Below are 16,324 nucleotides of genomic sequence, written 5' to 3'. Positions count from 1 at the left end.
CTGGTCTCCTGGTTTACTAGTGATTAAAATTTGATTCTATGTAAATGTTATTGTTCATAATTAAGAGTTTTCATGACATCGCCACGACTTGTTCTGAAATTTTTAGTGATTTTTTGGAGTTTGCCCTTGAGGCGAGTCCTCATTTGCTTCCAAATAAGGCATAATTGAGTTGACTTGAAGGCTTCAGTTTATTGCTAACAGTTTGATTGGTATATTATCGATTTGCCTTTGAAAGTACCTCACTCACTCTTTCCATTGAATGGATTTTAAATAATTCTGGTTTTAGAATTACGCAATGTGGTGAATACAAGCAAGATCAGCAGAGCTGAATATGGGGCTCACCAATGAAGCTCAATCATGAAGCCATAGTGCATTAAATTATCAAAGTTTTTAAGAGTGGTTAACGCTGTCATTAGAATCAAGCTGTATAGCCATCAGTTTAGAAGCTGAATAAAGTATAACTTCAGAATCTAACAGAAACGGGACTTCAATTTAGAACACTTTTTGACGCTTGCAATTAAGTTCTGTCGATTTTTTGTCTAGTTCAATTTTGATATGCGTCAAGTGGGTCAATTGTGGATATTTTCCAGCAATTTCCCAGCTATGTTAGAAGTAAACTACCTCATGTGCATTTTTCGTGTTGTTGGCTCAGATTTCGTTGGTGCTGAATTTTCAGATATCGAACGGGTGATTTTAAATAACTTCAACAGACAAAAGCGAGCAGTTTAATGAAGAAATAGGTAGGCTTGATGTGTTATTGATCTGTCATCTATGAAATAAACATCCTTTCCAGTGACTTTTTGTTTCAAAAATGATTATTTTTTAGGAGGTTCATTGTGTCAGTTAGGCTGGTGGTCAATTATCTACTTCGAATTGTTTCTAGAATTCTGCTTACAGCAAAAGAGCGAGTGATTTTGCAGCGCGGAGATTCTCTCTTATATTGTTGTTTTTTGAGAAAATGGTGTTTGAACAAGAAACTTCGCTTTCTGGCTTGTGATTTTTTCACATGCGGCAAATTGTCCTATGTTTTTTAAGGTTTGTCCAAACTTTTTTCCACCTTCTGTCAATGAGAAGTCAATTTCAAGTAGTGATTTTAATCACGCTGGAGTAGGAAAAGGTGAGAAAAACGTGTTCTTTTAAGGCCGGGCATTTTTTCAAACTGCTTTGAAAGTAAAGTGAGATAATGGTATTTAAACATATTTTCGTTTTTGAGAGCATTTTTTCATATGCGGCGATTTGACGCCTTTTTTCGCATTTTCTGAAATAATTAGTTGCATTTGTTTAAAACCATGAAACTGCAATTAATGTTCAAATGCTCTCGAACGAAGTTTGAAGCAGTTATGGTAAACGTGTCGGTCTTAATGTATTTTTTTCTCTTCATTTTTGCGCTGTTGTTCTAGAGTAATCTTTGACTTCTCAAGTGACTTCTTTGTGGTACACTTCATTATTTTGACTGATTTCAATCCGAAGTGATGTTTTTGGTAATATAAAAGGATTGTTAGCGGTTGAGTAACAACGCCATTGCGACTTAGTGGTTAACATGTTTGACTTTCTGGGAGTTCCCGGGTTTGAATCTCTGTCAGGTTCAAGTTTATCCGACGTTAGTCGGTTTGTTTTTTAATTAAAAGCTAGAGTTTTTGGATTTTGTCGGTTTTTTATTTCTCTTTGTTGTGCTACTATTAAGCATCATTAGTGTTGGGTCTGAGTGTTTCTCTCTTGTGGTAAATTTGAATTAATTTAGTGACTCGAATTGAAATATAAAGGTTTCAACGCTCACTTCCTTACTATTTGACACTACCTGTTTTTAATTGAATGTTGCATCTTATTTTTTTCCATCTGTTATCGTTGTTTTTCTTTTTCTGTCACCTTTTCTCATTATGAATGGCTCTAAGTAGCTCTCTTATGAGCCAAGTGTCAATCAATTTAACGATTTTTTTCTGTATATGACGTTTTCTACGATTATGACATCAGTTTCTTTTAAAAAGATTTAGTTGTTTTTGGATTTTGCTTTTTGTCGTTTGGTTTTTCTGTGATTTAGGCTCATTATTGATAGATCTAATTGACCTCTTTGTTAGGATTTTTTGAGCTGATCTATTTTTTCAATACAAAACCGAAAGTTTTAGGGACTTTGACATCACATGTTTTTTGAAGACATCTGTGGGTTTTTTTATTTCGCGATTTTTTTGGTGTTGTTGTTCTGTTTCTTATTCTCACTATTGACTGGTCTTCAGGTTTTCTAGTGATTAACATTTGATTCTATGTAGGTGTTACCGTATCTTAGTTAAGGGTTTTCATGACTTTGAGACAACTTGTTCTAAAATTTGTTTATCTTGGAGTTTGTCTTTTTTTGTACTTTTTGTTGTTCTTTCGCATAGAATTCTTATGTTCTTCCAAATAAGGCAGAATTGAGTCCACTTAAAGGCTTCAGTTTATTGCTATTATTTTTATTGGTTTGCAATTGATTTGCTTTCGAAAGTACCTCACTCACTCTTTCAACTGAATGGATTTAAGATAATTTTGGTTATGGAATTACGCATTGTGGTGAATTCGAGCAAGATCAGAAGAGTTATATATGGGGCACACCATTGAAATTCGATCATGAAGCCATAGTGCAATAACTTCTCAAAGTTCATAAGAGCTATTACCGCTGGCATTAGCATCAAGCTGAATAGCCTTCAGTTTAGAAGCTGAATAAAGTATAACTTCAGAATGTAACAGAAGCGGCACTTCAATTTAGAACACTTTCTGACACTTGCAAACAAATTCTGTCGATTTTTTAATCTTTTTTCTATTTCAATTTTATGTGCGTCAAGCGAGTCAATAGTGGATATTTTTCAGCAACTTTCCGGCTATGTTAGAAGTAAGTATACTTCCTAATATGCAATTTTCATGCGGTTGGCTCAGATTTCGTTGGTGCTGAACTTTCAGCTATCGATTTGCCTTCGAAAGTTTTGAATGTTTGATTGTTGCCGGCATTTGCAATTTTTGCTACGTGGTTCCATATTTGTTTTTGTTAATCTTTTCTTTCTATATTTGGATGTTTTATCACTTAGTCTCATGAATGACAGTTCTCATCATTTAATAATGAAGAATATATTAACCTAATTAATGTTTTGAGCTCATAGTAAGTGTTTTTCGTGACTTTGACACTGTTTGTTAAAAAGTATTGGCCAATTTTTTTTGTTTTTCGTGTTTTTCCTCTAATTTCGCAACTTTTGTTGTCATAACTCAATCTGATTAATCATCAAAACAGTCATTGGTTGCTAATGAAAGTCAAAACGACAGATTTGATTGTTTCAGTTCGCAGCTACTGTTAATCTAATTTTTGACTTGAGCTCATGGCGTTGGTTTCTGCTTCTAAAATCCCTTTTCAAAAAAATTATTAGTTGTTTTTTGAATCGTGTCCAACTATGTTCTGTAATTCTTTGTCCTCGTTCTTCTTTATTACGACCATTTGCGATCACTCCTCAAGACTTTAAGCAGGAATTTTGTTCAGTGGCTTGTGCAATATTTATTCAGATTGGCAGCAATATTTTTGTGCAGGTGTCATTTGCTAATCACTCTCCATGCGTTTTAGGCCAATGGTGTTAATTGTTTGAACGATCTGTTAACAAGCTCGTTCATCAATGAGTTATTGATGAACACTAATCCTTTTTTGCCTTTTTTTGGGAAAATGAGAGTGTTGAGCTTGGTACATTTACAACCCGGTTAAGTGCACTAGTGTATCATGTCTGCAAAGTATTGGTTTTTGAATTTGAGGTTACGAGACGAACTACGCTTGAGAGGGAGCTGGAGATGACAGATGCACCGGAGGACTGCATCCTCTCCAATGTACTTTTATATTCCAACTCAGTCTGGGGAGGTCTTTCCAGCAGAGGGCTCATAAAAGAGGAGGGAGGTATCACCATCACAACTGCACACCCTTCGGGTTTTTCAGCTGATGAAACCAAAACAATACCAGCAGGCGAAGATGCTATTAATAATGATGTGAGTTCACAGTTGCACTTGGCAACGAGTCTTGAGGTTGGAGAACAACAGCAGCAACAAGTTGTAGGCTTAATGGAGCAATCTGCCACGCCTATAGTGACCAAGTTAGTACAATGAAATTTAACACATCGAGGCAACTTTTCTGTTTATAGGGAACAAAGTGACATAGCTGAAACAAAGTGCATTTGATTATGAGAAGCTACTGGATCTAAAGGCCTGGAGAGCAAAAACGCAAAATTTTTGTGCGACATCGACGGATCTCCCGTGTTTTAGCAGTTCTATTAATGAAAGCCACAAAACTGTTAAAATTTAATTTTGCAGACTTTCAACACGGAAAACACGGATCGCTCTCTAATCTTTATTTCACAGTGACGAAATTTTTGTTTATTTACGCTTGTGTGAGCCAGACTAAAGTATCGTTCGCTCTTAATGCTCTCTATAGTTCAAGACAAAAAAGTAAGATTAACGAAGCTGTAAAAATTCATCTTGATAACTTTACAAATTCAGCTTGACAGTTCCAACAGCTTTCTAATGAGAGAATTTGTTTTATAGATACAGTTGCGACGAGCAAGACCTTCAATGGATCACTAGTTTGAATGAAGAATTGACAATATGTGCGAGTGGTCTGTCTCTATCAGACACTTTGTTGGAGTTCGTGTTCGACTTCATGGAGGAGACCACACACGCACGTCTACAGTCATTAGTGCACTCCGAGAAAGGTACATATTCACTTCTGCAGTTGCAATAAATAGTAAAGCGCAATATGGACGGAATTGTTGAAAAAGTGAAATGGGGAAATTGTTAAGAAGCTATACTACAACCAGAAGAGTTGTTAGTTGTAGAAGAATGGAAGCAAAAAGGTAAAATCTTGTCGGCAATTCCGACAGATGTCATTTTTTTACAGATTTTTCGCTTAGCGCTAGTCCAAAAAATTAGTCGTGTCGTACTGGAAGATAGTACCCGGCGTGGTTAGCTGACGGAATTGTGAAAGTGTCCCCTCTTTTATAGATGTGATTTTGTTAATTGCTCTTGAACGAAGTTGTAAACGTGTGTGTATTTTTTTATGCAAATTTTTTGCTTGACAATTTTGCGCTTTTCTTCTAGAACATTCTTTGGCTTCTCAAGTGACTTTTTCACGCTTTCGTTCATCATTTTTGAGTAATCTCTATTGCTCTCACTCCGAAGTAAAGCTTGTTTGTATTTTTTGTTGTATTTGGTTATTTGTTTGTTTGCATTGTTTGTATTTCAGCTGATGGGATAGAGTATGATGAGAACACACTGTGTGACGTATGCAGAGAGGGTACATGTGAAGAGGGGAATGAAATCCTATTTTGTGACAAATGCGACATTGCAGTTCATCAGGTAGAAGACACTGTAAATTAGTGTTCTCCAAGTTTTTGTAATAACTTAATCGTATATGCCCTAATTCTTGAGTATTAGAGTCTTGAGTTTTTCACTTGTAATATTAATTTTGAAAAGCTCCTTTAGGGCTTTTTCATTATAGAGCGTATGAGTCTCATAAAAATGACAATCCTAATCTAACCAAAAATTCTAGTGGTTTATTAAAGGACTGGTGGTCAATCTGTCTATCTTATTTCTTCAGTTGTTTCAATTCATGGAAGGCCACAAGCGTCTATCACGGCTATTTTCCGGCAATCTGCCGGCTATGTTTTTAAGGTGTTTCTGCCGCGCTTTGTCTTGAAAAATGGTACATTTTTAATTTAAGAAAATAGGGTTCAGGTTAAGGGCAATTGCTACTGAAAAGCCTTGAGCTCAATTTTGCATGAAACAAAACAAAAGTTAGTAACCAACTGTGGGCAATATCTAGAGGTCTCTTGGTTTTAGCGCAAAATTTAATAACCAACTGTGGAAATTATTGAAAGGTCTCTTGGTTTTAGCACAAAATTTGATAACTAACTATGGAAATTATTGAAATGTCTCTTGGTTTTAGCACAAAATTTAATAACCAACTATGGAAATTATTGAAAGGTCTCTTGGTATAGGGCTGCTATGGTATCTTCAATGTACCAGAGGAGGACTGGTTGTGTCGCACGTGTTACTTGGGTATCAAACCACGCTGCTTCCTCTGTGCACAGACTGGAGGAGCAATGAAGAGTACCTTGAATGGGAAGAGGTGGTGCCATGTATCATGTGTCCTCTGGATCCCTGAGACTAGTTTTGGTGACCTCTACAAAATGGAACCAGTGAGTTTTAAACTGTGAATTATATGTATACATATATGCACAGTATATATGAATAATACACTTTTGGATCTTTTCCGTTTGTGACCCCCCCCCCCCCCCCCCGCTTAGTGGGTGCATATTATTTGCACCCCCCAGACGCACGTGCCATATTCTTACATGATGATTTACTATGCAATGGCACGTGCTCTGTAACTGGAAAAGATCTATTTTTTTAATGAAGGAATATTTTGTCATTAACTACCGCAACTGTTCTTTAGACTCAAATATGATTTCGCTTTATAAATATAGCTGTTCTGGTTCATCAATTATCATTATATAGCTAACCATTGTTTCGCCTCTTTTTTGGCCTTGATGAGAGTTTGTAGAAATAATATGGGACCTTTTAGACTGCCTAACGCTATTCGTTGTCTTCTTGTTGATGTCAGCGTTCAAAATACCCAGAGAAAACTTTTTGCGTGGAATTAACACCAGTATACTTAGTTTGTTGCTGCCCTTTGTTTGAAATTAGGGTTTAGGTTAGTAGGAGTCAAGTTCTAATACTCTGATTTTTTTCTTTATTAATTGCTCTCAAACGAACGTTGTAGCAATTCTATTAGTTCTACTGGTTTGTGTTTTATACGATTTTTTGTGCTGCCGACTATTTATCCGGTTAATTGCTCTCAAACGAAGTTTGTAGCAATTATATTAGTCCTGTCGGTCTTGTTTATGCGATTTTTCGCTTGACCGGTTTTTTGTCTGACGCTTCTGACTTTTCGTCCTCAAAAACGGGATAAAACAGGTAGCGCCAATCGGGCATTAAGTGCTAATGGAGCCTTTCAGCTCTGTTTCAGCTCAAACTGCTTTGAAGACTTATACTTATGGTGTGAAGTGCGGTTCTTAGAGATTGAAGACACACCCACTGTTGACCCCCCCCCCCACGATTGCTCCACCCCCCACCGCGCTGTTGCCCCCCACTACAATGTTGCCCCCCCCCCCCCCCCCCCGTGTGGCTACTGACGAACAACTGATCGCTGAAAACACGCAATTTTATACTAATTTTCACAATTTTTTCAAGCTTTTTGAAAGTTTGCCTTTTTTGAGTTCATTCAGCTCTAGGTGTCAAGGAAACTCCTCTAGAGTTTTATCATAGGTTCTTGCATAGTTTCTAGTGGTAGTGGAATGGTTTCAACACTTCAACATTACGAATTTTAGCTTTTTTGACAAAAAATGCGATTTTTTTTCAATTTATTGACATTTTTCATTATTTCCGGACGCAGGGGCCAGAAAACGTCGTTAGGGGTTTGATAATAAGTTATTGATAAAATTTTATTTGCCATGGAATAGTTTTCAACTTTTTGATATAACAAATTTTTACAGTTTTTTTATAAAACTTGCATTTTTTTCAAGTTTTTTTGAAAACTTTTGTCAATTTTTCAGTTTTCTCCAGCCTCAAGAGCCACTCCTCTAGGGTTTGATTGTATGTTACTGCATAGCTTCTAGATGTAATGGATTTTTTTCAATATTTTAATATCAGGATTTTTTAAAAAATATTTGCATTTTTTTTCAAGTTTTTTTAATCTTTTTGAGTTTTTTTTTCCGGCACCAGGGTCCTAGGGACCTCCTCCAAGGTCTGATAACAAACTGCTGCATAGTTTATAGAGCTACTTATATCGTTATCAATATATCAATTACTCCAGTGTTAGCAATTTTTTGATAAAGTTTTTCATGTTTTCGGAAAGTTTTTTATAATGTTCTAAGTTTATGGATCTTTATGAGCTAGTGAAACTATTTAAAGCTTGAAATAGGGATACTGGATAGTCTCTTGAGACAATGAAGTGGTCTTGAAGATTTAAGTATCTCGAATTTTTCTCAAGGTTGTGTTAAAATTTGCGATTGTTTTCAAAATTTTTGAATAATTTTGTACTTTTCTGTGTTTAACGATCATTAATGGCCAACGAAGCCTTTCAAGTCTTGCATATGGCTAACTAAGCGAGCGAAATTTTTTGTTCACTTGCGGCTTTTAAAGCAGTTTTTTTAATTTTTTGGTTAAGAGGTTTTGTTATGATTTTTTAATTTTAGGGTGGATTTGGCAGTGGTTTGAAGGTTTCTGGAAATTCATATGAGTTTTCTTCAAATTCGGTGGTTTTTCATGTATTTTGCTGATTTTTGGGCTAGTTTTTGCGATTTTTGGACGATTGTTTTGTTTTACTGCCTCAAATGGGTATTGAAAAGGCACCTTTAACTTTTTTTTATAGATAACAATTGGTTACAGTTTTGTGGATATGAAGCTTTTTTTTTTGTTGAGAAATATGACAAAAATTGGCGAAAATTGAAACTATTTTTATTTTTTTGCAGTTTTTCGTTTTTTTCTTTTTTTAGACGAGTTTGTACGCCAATTATGACTTGCCTATTGCCTAAAGGGATTTTTTTCTTTGGATTTTTGTGCTTTTGTAAAATTAAAAAAATTTATAATTTCCAGTTTTTTTAGTTCAAGTTGTTTGTAAGAGCTTATTTTTCATGATTTGGCTTCAAGTGTTTTTAAAGAATTCTTATAAGTGGTTTTAGTAGGTACTAGTTTTTTGGTGAAGTTATTTGGGCAGAATTAGTTGTTTTGGGATCTCAATTTTTGACAAAATTCAATCAGTTTTTTTTATCATTTTTAACAGATTTGATTTTCCTGTTTCTAATTTTTTGTTTTATGGTTCTGTTTCAAGATAATCATAAGTAAGTGTAAGCACGTTTTGTCGATAAGTAGTTGGATGGCGTTTAATTGGATTTTCACTTCGAGTCGGTTCCGGAATTCTTCCGACTATGTTTTTAAGATGTGTTCACACATTTTCATGATTTTTGAAGTCAAATTGGAGCAAGGATTTTGTTCACGCCGAAACAGGAAGTGGAGCAAAAAAGCGAGCGGTTTGGCGGCGTGAATTTTTTTCGCTCTATTTTTAAAGTAGAGAGAGAACGGTGTTTGAACAGAAATTCGCTTTCTCGCTAGTTGTTTTTTGTTCACATGCGACAATTTCACTTTGATTTGTACTGTTTTTTTATTTTTTTGGATCAGATTTTCTAAATGGTTCTCTCAATCTTTTCATAGTTCATTTCAGGCCTAGTTTTTTGTTTGAACCAAATTTAATTTCTCGCAAGTTGTTTTTTTTGTTCAAATGCGGCATTTTGACATTGATTTTTTTTTTGATTTTTGTCTGATTTTTGGGAAATGGTTTTCCAATTCACTCATAGTTCGTTCTAGGTCTAGTTTTAGTTGTTTCAATGAAAATTTTTTGAATTTACGTCAGGACTTGTCCTGATATGTTTTTTTATTGCGTCGTCGCGATTTTTGTTACAACCCTATGACGTCACAACCTTTTCAAATCTGCTTTTTGTTCATTGGTTCATGCAATTTCCTCTAAAGTGCGTGTGTGACGTCATTTTTCGCTCTTGGTGGAGCGAGCTTTTTTTTTCATTGGCGTGATTAAATTTTTGGTTACTCGACTTTCCTCTCTCTCAAAAATGACTTCCTCACTTTGAAATTGATTTTATTTACTCTAATTCAAAGAGATAAGGTCAAATGGGTGTGTGTCACTTTAAATGAAGGTTATTTGAGAGCAGCTAATAGAGGTATCAAAAACTTATAAAGATTTTTAATCAAAATATAACATATCCTTCAATGAAGAAACGAATTTTTTTTGGTCTGTCTTTTTACTGTTTTTTTAGACTGCAGGTCTACGAAGCTATTGGGGCTATTTTCTGGTAATCTGCCAGCTATGTTCGGTTTTTCTAAATTTGTTTCTTGAGTGTCATATTTGGTATCTGGAACGTCAATTAAATAAATTTATATCTGATGCCTTAACTTCATATTGCCTGTCTTTCTACTAACTAGTTACTAGTACGAATTTGGTGACTGACAATTAGTCCCGTGCATAATTCGCAATTGTTTGGGATAACTTAGGTCGTATTGTTCATTTTTATCGATTAAAGGGGTCTTTCCCATTATAGCCCCCCCTCCCCCCAGCTTAGTAGTCAGATAACCTATAGCCTCCCCAATCATGGTAAATATACCATAATGGGGGGCTATATTTTCACGGGGGGCTTTAATGGGAAAGACCCGATTAAAGTAGTTTGATCTATCCCCCCTATCTATTTACATGGTAAGTGTGTAAGTGTAAGTGGGGGATATAAAAAGACTGGATGGCGGGAATAGATCCAAATATTTTGCCCTAGAAATGCTGTTTTTGTCCTGCTGTGGTTTAAGTATACTCTTTTGCTGAATTGCCTAAAAATAAAAATGAAAAATTTGCAATAAACTAGAAATAGTGAAGAAGTCTGGCTCATCCTGGAGTCTTCCACATATGTCCTCAGTTGGGTGGATAGTTCTGGCTTGAAATTGGAATTTGAAATGTTTATGTAACTAGCATTTCCTTTCCATGTTAGTGTGTGTGGTCAGATAATGTTCATTAGTAAAGCTCTCACTTTACCTTGATTAAGTTTGAGAAACAGTAATTATGGCGAGGAAATTCTACGAGGGGGAAAATCTTTTAATACCTTCATGTCTAATCTTAGTGTTAATTTATCCGAAGCTATTGGGGCTATTTTCTGGCAATCTGCCAGCTATGCTATAGAATAGACTTGTAGGTCGCTATAAGTTTCTTTTTCATAACGCTCATTTTCCTGTATATATTTTCCTGTGTTCTGCTGATTTCTTCGTTTTATAGCTTTTTATGCTAACCAAAAATTTTTGTGCTAAGAAACTGGATTGGTGAAACTAGAGGGCATTTAGTCGTTTGCAAAACGACTGAGTCGACATGAATTATGATGTCTAGGGCAATTCTTAGTGTATCGTATCCCCCGCGCACTCATCCGCCCCGCCCACCCTCCTCACCAAACTCTGTTGTGTTTCCGCTCCTCGGCCATCTTAAGCTACAGATTATCATAGCTAACACATCACGCCAGTCTATTGAAAGCGATTTGCTGGACTTGGTCGGTTATGATCTGCGAATCGTTATTGTTTGGTGGATCTGAACGAGTAGTACACGGCTTGCGGGAAATGGTTCTAATTATCTGATCATCGCCAGTCTTTTGAGAGCAATTTGCTGAGCTTGGTCGATTATGGTCTGCGAATCGTTAGCGTTTGGTGAATCTGAACGAATTTTTCAGTACTTCAAAAATCCTAGCTTACAGATTGTTCAGTACACAAGCTTGCGGGAAATGGTTCCATTTATCTGATAATTTGACAGCCTTTCCATTTTTTGCTAGGGTTTGTTTTTGATCTTTTTTAAAATCAATATAGAATTTCAAGTTACCAATAACTCAAATACAGGTTAAGTGCAAAATCTGATAGAACTGTTTTCGCCCTTCGTTTTCTTGTAATATTAAACTGATGAGTGTTCTGCACAAAGATTAGAAGTTTGGTTTTCAGAAAAAATTACCCGACGGTAGTTGTTAATTGTACTGTCTTCAAGTTATTAGCCAACTTTGGGTGTTGCATCAAATCTATTTACCGATTATTCATAAAAAGGCTTTACTCTTTCAATTTTTGAGGTGGCGTTTTTTACATATTTGACCCTAGACTGTTACATATTTGTCAATCAAGCAATTTGAATGGCATTAAAAAACTTTGAAATCAGCTGTCGTGCCATCTTTATGAGCCCAGTAGAAACGAAACTACTGCGCTTTGTTTGTAAAGAACTATTACTCTCGATCCCTGGAGGCAATTTATTCAAGCATTTTGATGGTGTAGCTATGGGTTCTGGTACTGAATCTTACTGACGAATCGTTTCATCCCGTTGCTCAATATCACTCTTAAAGATCAATTTTATATTTTTTCCCATATTTTGCTGACTCGTTTCTGGTAGATGACCAGCTTTCTGAGGGTATCCATTAAAATGCAAATTTGCTACATCAGATTTTCACTTTTACGAGAGGGTGATGTGTTCAGAAAAATCGCTTTCCTTGATTTTTCACGGTCGCTTGCAAACTGATCGCTTTAGGAATTCAACGGATATAGATTTCGGTTTTAACTTAATAGTTTCACCCCCCATCTGCTTGCTAGTCGTCTGTTATTTGTTCCGACCCCTCTTGAGGTGGGGGGGATTATATACTCAAATAGGTTTTTTTGTTCAGACAATTTTGGCCGAGTGATATATTCATGGTACAGAGTTGAGACTGGTATCATTAGAAAGCTGGTCCAGTGTAGAATACGGAATTATTTATTTATTTATTTTCGTTTTTTACAGGGAGTTATCGAGGTTTAAACTTTTGGGAAAAGTTAGTGATTTCTGTTGTTTCTATTCACATTTTTCGTAATTTCTGACCAATTTTGCGTCAATATGAGATTCGCAAAACCACTGAATCGACATGAATTATGATGTCTAGGGCAATTCCTAGTGTATCGTACCCCCGCGTACCTATCCTCCCCGCCCCTACCCTCCTCTCCAAACTCTGTTGTGTTGCCGCTCCTCGGCCAATCAACCAGTGAAGATAATTTCCCTTTTTTTGCTAGCGATTATCATAGCTAACACATCGCCAGTCTTATGAGCAATTTGCTGAGCTTGGTCGATTATGGTCTGCGAATCGTTATCGTTTGGTGAATCTGAACGAATTTTTCAGTACTTCAAAAATCCTAGCTTACAGATTGTTCAGTACACAAGCTTGCGGGAAATGGTTCCATTTATCTGATAATTTGACAGCCTTTCCATTTTTTGCTTGGACTTGTTTTTGATCTTTTTTAAAATCAATATAGAGTTTCAAATTACCGATAACTCAAATACAGGTTAAGTGCAAAATCTTATAGAACCGTTTTTGCCCTTCGTTTTCTTCTAATACTTAACTAGTGCGTGTTCTGCACAAAGATTAGAAGTTTGGTTTTCAGAAAAAATTACCCGACGGTAGTTGTTAATTGTACTGTCTTCAAGTTATTAGCCAACTTTGGGTATTGCATCAAATCTATTTACCGATTATTCATAAAAAGGCTTTACTCTTTCAATTTTTGAGGTGGTGTTTTTCACATATTTTACCCTAGACTGTTACATATTTGTCAATTAAGCAATTTGAACGGCATTAAAAAACTTGAAATCAGCTTTCGTGCCATCTTTATGAGCCCAGTAGAAACGAAACTACTGCGCTTTGTTTGTAAAGAACTATTACTCTCGATCCCTGGAGGCAATTTATTCAAGCATTTTGATGGTGTAGCTATGGGTTCTGGTACTGAATCTTACTGACGAATCGTTTCATCCCGTTGCTCAATATCACTCTTAATGATCAATTTTGTATTTTTCCCATGTTTTGCTGACTCGTTTCTGGTAGATGACCACCTCTCTGAGGGTATTCATTAAAATGCAAATTTATTACATCAGAACTTGACTTTTACGAGAGAGGGTGATGTGTTAAGAAATATTGCGTTACTTGATTTTTCTTGGTCGCTTGCAAACTGATCGCTTTAGGAGTTCAACGGATATAGATTTCTGTTTGAACTTAATAGTTTCACACCCATCTGGTTGCTAGTCGTCTGTTGTTTGTTCCGACCCCTCTTGAGGTGGGGGGGATTATATACTCAAATAGGTTTTTTTGTTCAGACAATTTTGGCCGAGTGATATATTCATGGTACAGAGTTGAGACTGGTATCATTAGAAAGCTGGTCCAGCGTAGAATACGGAATTATTTTTTTTATTTCCGTTTTTTAAAGGGAGTTATCGATTTTTAAACTTTTGAGAAAAGTTAGTGATTTCTGTTGTTTCTATTCACATTTTTCGTAATTTGTGACCAATTTTGCGTCAATATGAGATTCGCAAAACCACTGAATCGACATGAATTATGATGTCTAGGGCAATTCCTAGTGTATCGTACCCCCGCGTACCTATCCTCTCCGCCCCTACCCTCCTCACCAAACTGTTGTGTTGCCGCTCCTCGGCCAATCAACCAGTGAAGATAATTTCCCTTTTTTGCTAGCGATTATCATAGCTAACACATCGCCAGTCTTATGAGCAATTTGCTGAGCTTGATCGATTATGGTCTGCGAATCGTTATCGTTTGGTGAATCTGAACGAATTTTTCAGTACTTCAAAAATCCTAGCTTACAGTACACAAGCTTGCGGGAAATGGTTCCATTTGTCTGATAATTTGACAGCCTTTCTATTTTTTGCTTGGATTTATTTTTGATCTTTTTTAAAATCAATAAAGAATTTCAAGTTACCAATAACTCAAATACAGGTTAAGTGCAAAATCTGATAGAACCGTTTTCGCCTTTCGTTTTCTTGTAATATTAAACAGGTGAGTGTTCTGCACAAAGATTTGAAGTTTGGTTTTCAGAAAAAATTACCCCACGATAGTTGGCAATTGTACTGTTTTCAAATGTTATGGGCCAACTTTAGGAGTTGCATCAAAACTACCGATTATTTATCAAAAGGCTTTACTCTTTAATTTTTGAGGTGGCGTTTAATACATATTTGACCCTAGACTGTTACATATTTGTCAATTAAGCAATTTGAACGGCATTAAAAAACTTGAAATCAGCTTTCGTGCCATCTTTATGAACCCAGTAGAAACGAGCTTCTGCGCTTTGTTTCTAAAATTATTTCTCTCGAGCCCTGGAGGCAATGTATTCAAACATATTGATGATAGAGCTAGGGGTTCTTCTACTGAATCTTACTAACGAATCGTTTATCTCGTTGCTCAATATCACTATTAAAGATCAATTTTATATTTCCCATATTTTGCCGACTCGTTTCTGGTAGATGACCAGCCCTCTGAGGGTATTCATTAAAATGCAAATTTGTTAGGAATTCTGATCGCTTTAGGAATTCAACGGATATAGATTTCGGTTTTAACTTAATAGTTTCACCCCCATCTGCTTGCTAGTCGTCTGTTATTTGTTCCGACCCGTCTTGGGGGGAACTATATACTCAAATGGGTTTTTTTTGTTCAGACAATTCTGGCTGAGCGATATGTTCATGGTACAGAGTTCAGACTGGTATCATTAGAAAGCTGGTCCAGCGTAGAATACGGAACTAAAAAGATTTTTATTTTCGTTTTTTACAGGGTGTTATCGAGCTTTAAATTCTGTTCTTTTTCACCTTTTTCGTAATTTTTTACCAATTTTGCGTCAATATGAGGTTCGAAAAACGACTGAGTCGATATGAAATATGGTGTCAAGGGCAATTCTTATTGTATCGTACGCCCCGCGCACTCATCCGCCCCGCCCACCCTCCTCACCAAACTCTGTTGTGTTTCCGCTCCTCGGCCATCTTAAGCTACAGATTATCATAGCTAACACATCACGCCAGTCTATTGAAAGCGATTTGCTGGACTTGGTCGGTTATGATCTGCGAATCGTTATTGTTTGGTGGATCTGAACGAGTAGTACACGGCTTGCGGGAAATGGTTCTAATTATCTGATCATCGCCAGTCTTTTGAGAGCAATTTGCTGAGCTTGGTCGATTATGGTCTGCGAATCGTTAGCGTTTGGTGAATCTGAACGAATTTTTCAGTACTTCAAAAATCCTAGCTTACAGATTGTTCAGTACACAAGCTTGCGGGAAATGGTTCCATTTATCTGATAATTTGACAGCCTTTCCATTTTTTGCTAGGGTTTGTTTTTGATCTTTTTTAAAATCAATATAGAATTTCAAGTTACCATTAACTCAAATACAGGTTAAGTGCAAAATCTGATAGAACTGTTTTCGCCCTTCGTTTTCTTGTAATATTAAACTGATGAGTGTTCTGCACAAAGATTAGAAGTTTGGTTTTCAGAAAAAATTACCCGACGGTAGTTGTTAATTGTACTGTCTTCAAGTTATTAGCCAACTTTGGGTGTTGCATCAAATCTATTTACCGATTATTCATAAAAAGGCTTTACTCTTTCAATTTTTGAGGTGGCGTTTTTTACATATTTGACCCTAGACTGTTACATATTTGTCAATCAAGCAATTTGAATGGCATTAAAAAACTTTGAAATCAGCTGTCGTGCCATCTTTATGAGCCCAGTAGAAACGAAACTACTGCGCTTTGTTTGTAAAGAACTATTACTCTCGATCCCTGGAGGCAATTTATTCAAGCATTTTGATGGTGTAGCTATGGGTTCTGGTACTGAATCTTACTGACGAATCGTTTCATCCCGTTGCTCAATATCACTCTCAAAGATCAATTTTATATTTTTCCCATAT

General features: G+C 36.1%; 1 protein-coding gene across 1 annotated transcript in view; it reads left to right on the top strand.

Annotated features, from left to right (window-relative positions):
- LOC142358568 (protein Jade-3-like) overlaps positions 1 to 16,324 on the top strand; it is a 31,463-nt gene that overhangs the window by 2,227 nt on the left and 12,912 nt on the right. The window contains exons 2-5 of the mRNA XM_075409980.1: positions 3,760 to 4,091; positions 4,540 to 4,706; positions 5,237 to 5,349; positions 5,991 to 6,191. Of these exons, the coding sequence (XP_075266095.1) occupies positions 3,760 to 4,091; positions 4,540 to 4,706; positions 5,237 to 5,349; positions 5,991 to 6,191 (813 nt within the window). The remainder of the gene's footprint in view (positions 1 to 3,759; positions 4,092 to 4,539; positions 4,707 to 5,236; positions 5,350 to 5,990; positions 6,192 to 16,324) is intronic.

Source organism: Convolutriloba macropyga, chromosome 1, assembly GCF_964194025.1.
Source record: "Convolutriloba macropyga chromosome 1, txConMacr16.3, whole genome shotgun sequence".
In the NCBI taxonomy this organism is placed as follows: Eukaryota; Metazoa; Xenacoelomorpha; order Acoela; family Convolutidae; genus Convolutriloba; species Convolutriloba macropyga.
The sequence above is the reverse complement of the archived record's forward strand: the minus strand, read 5'-3'. Positions and strand labels throughout refer to the sequence as shown.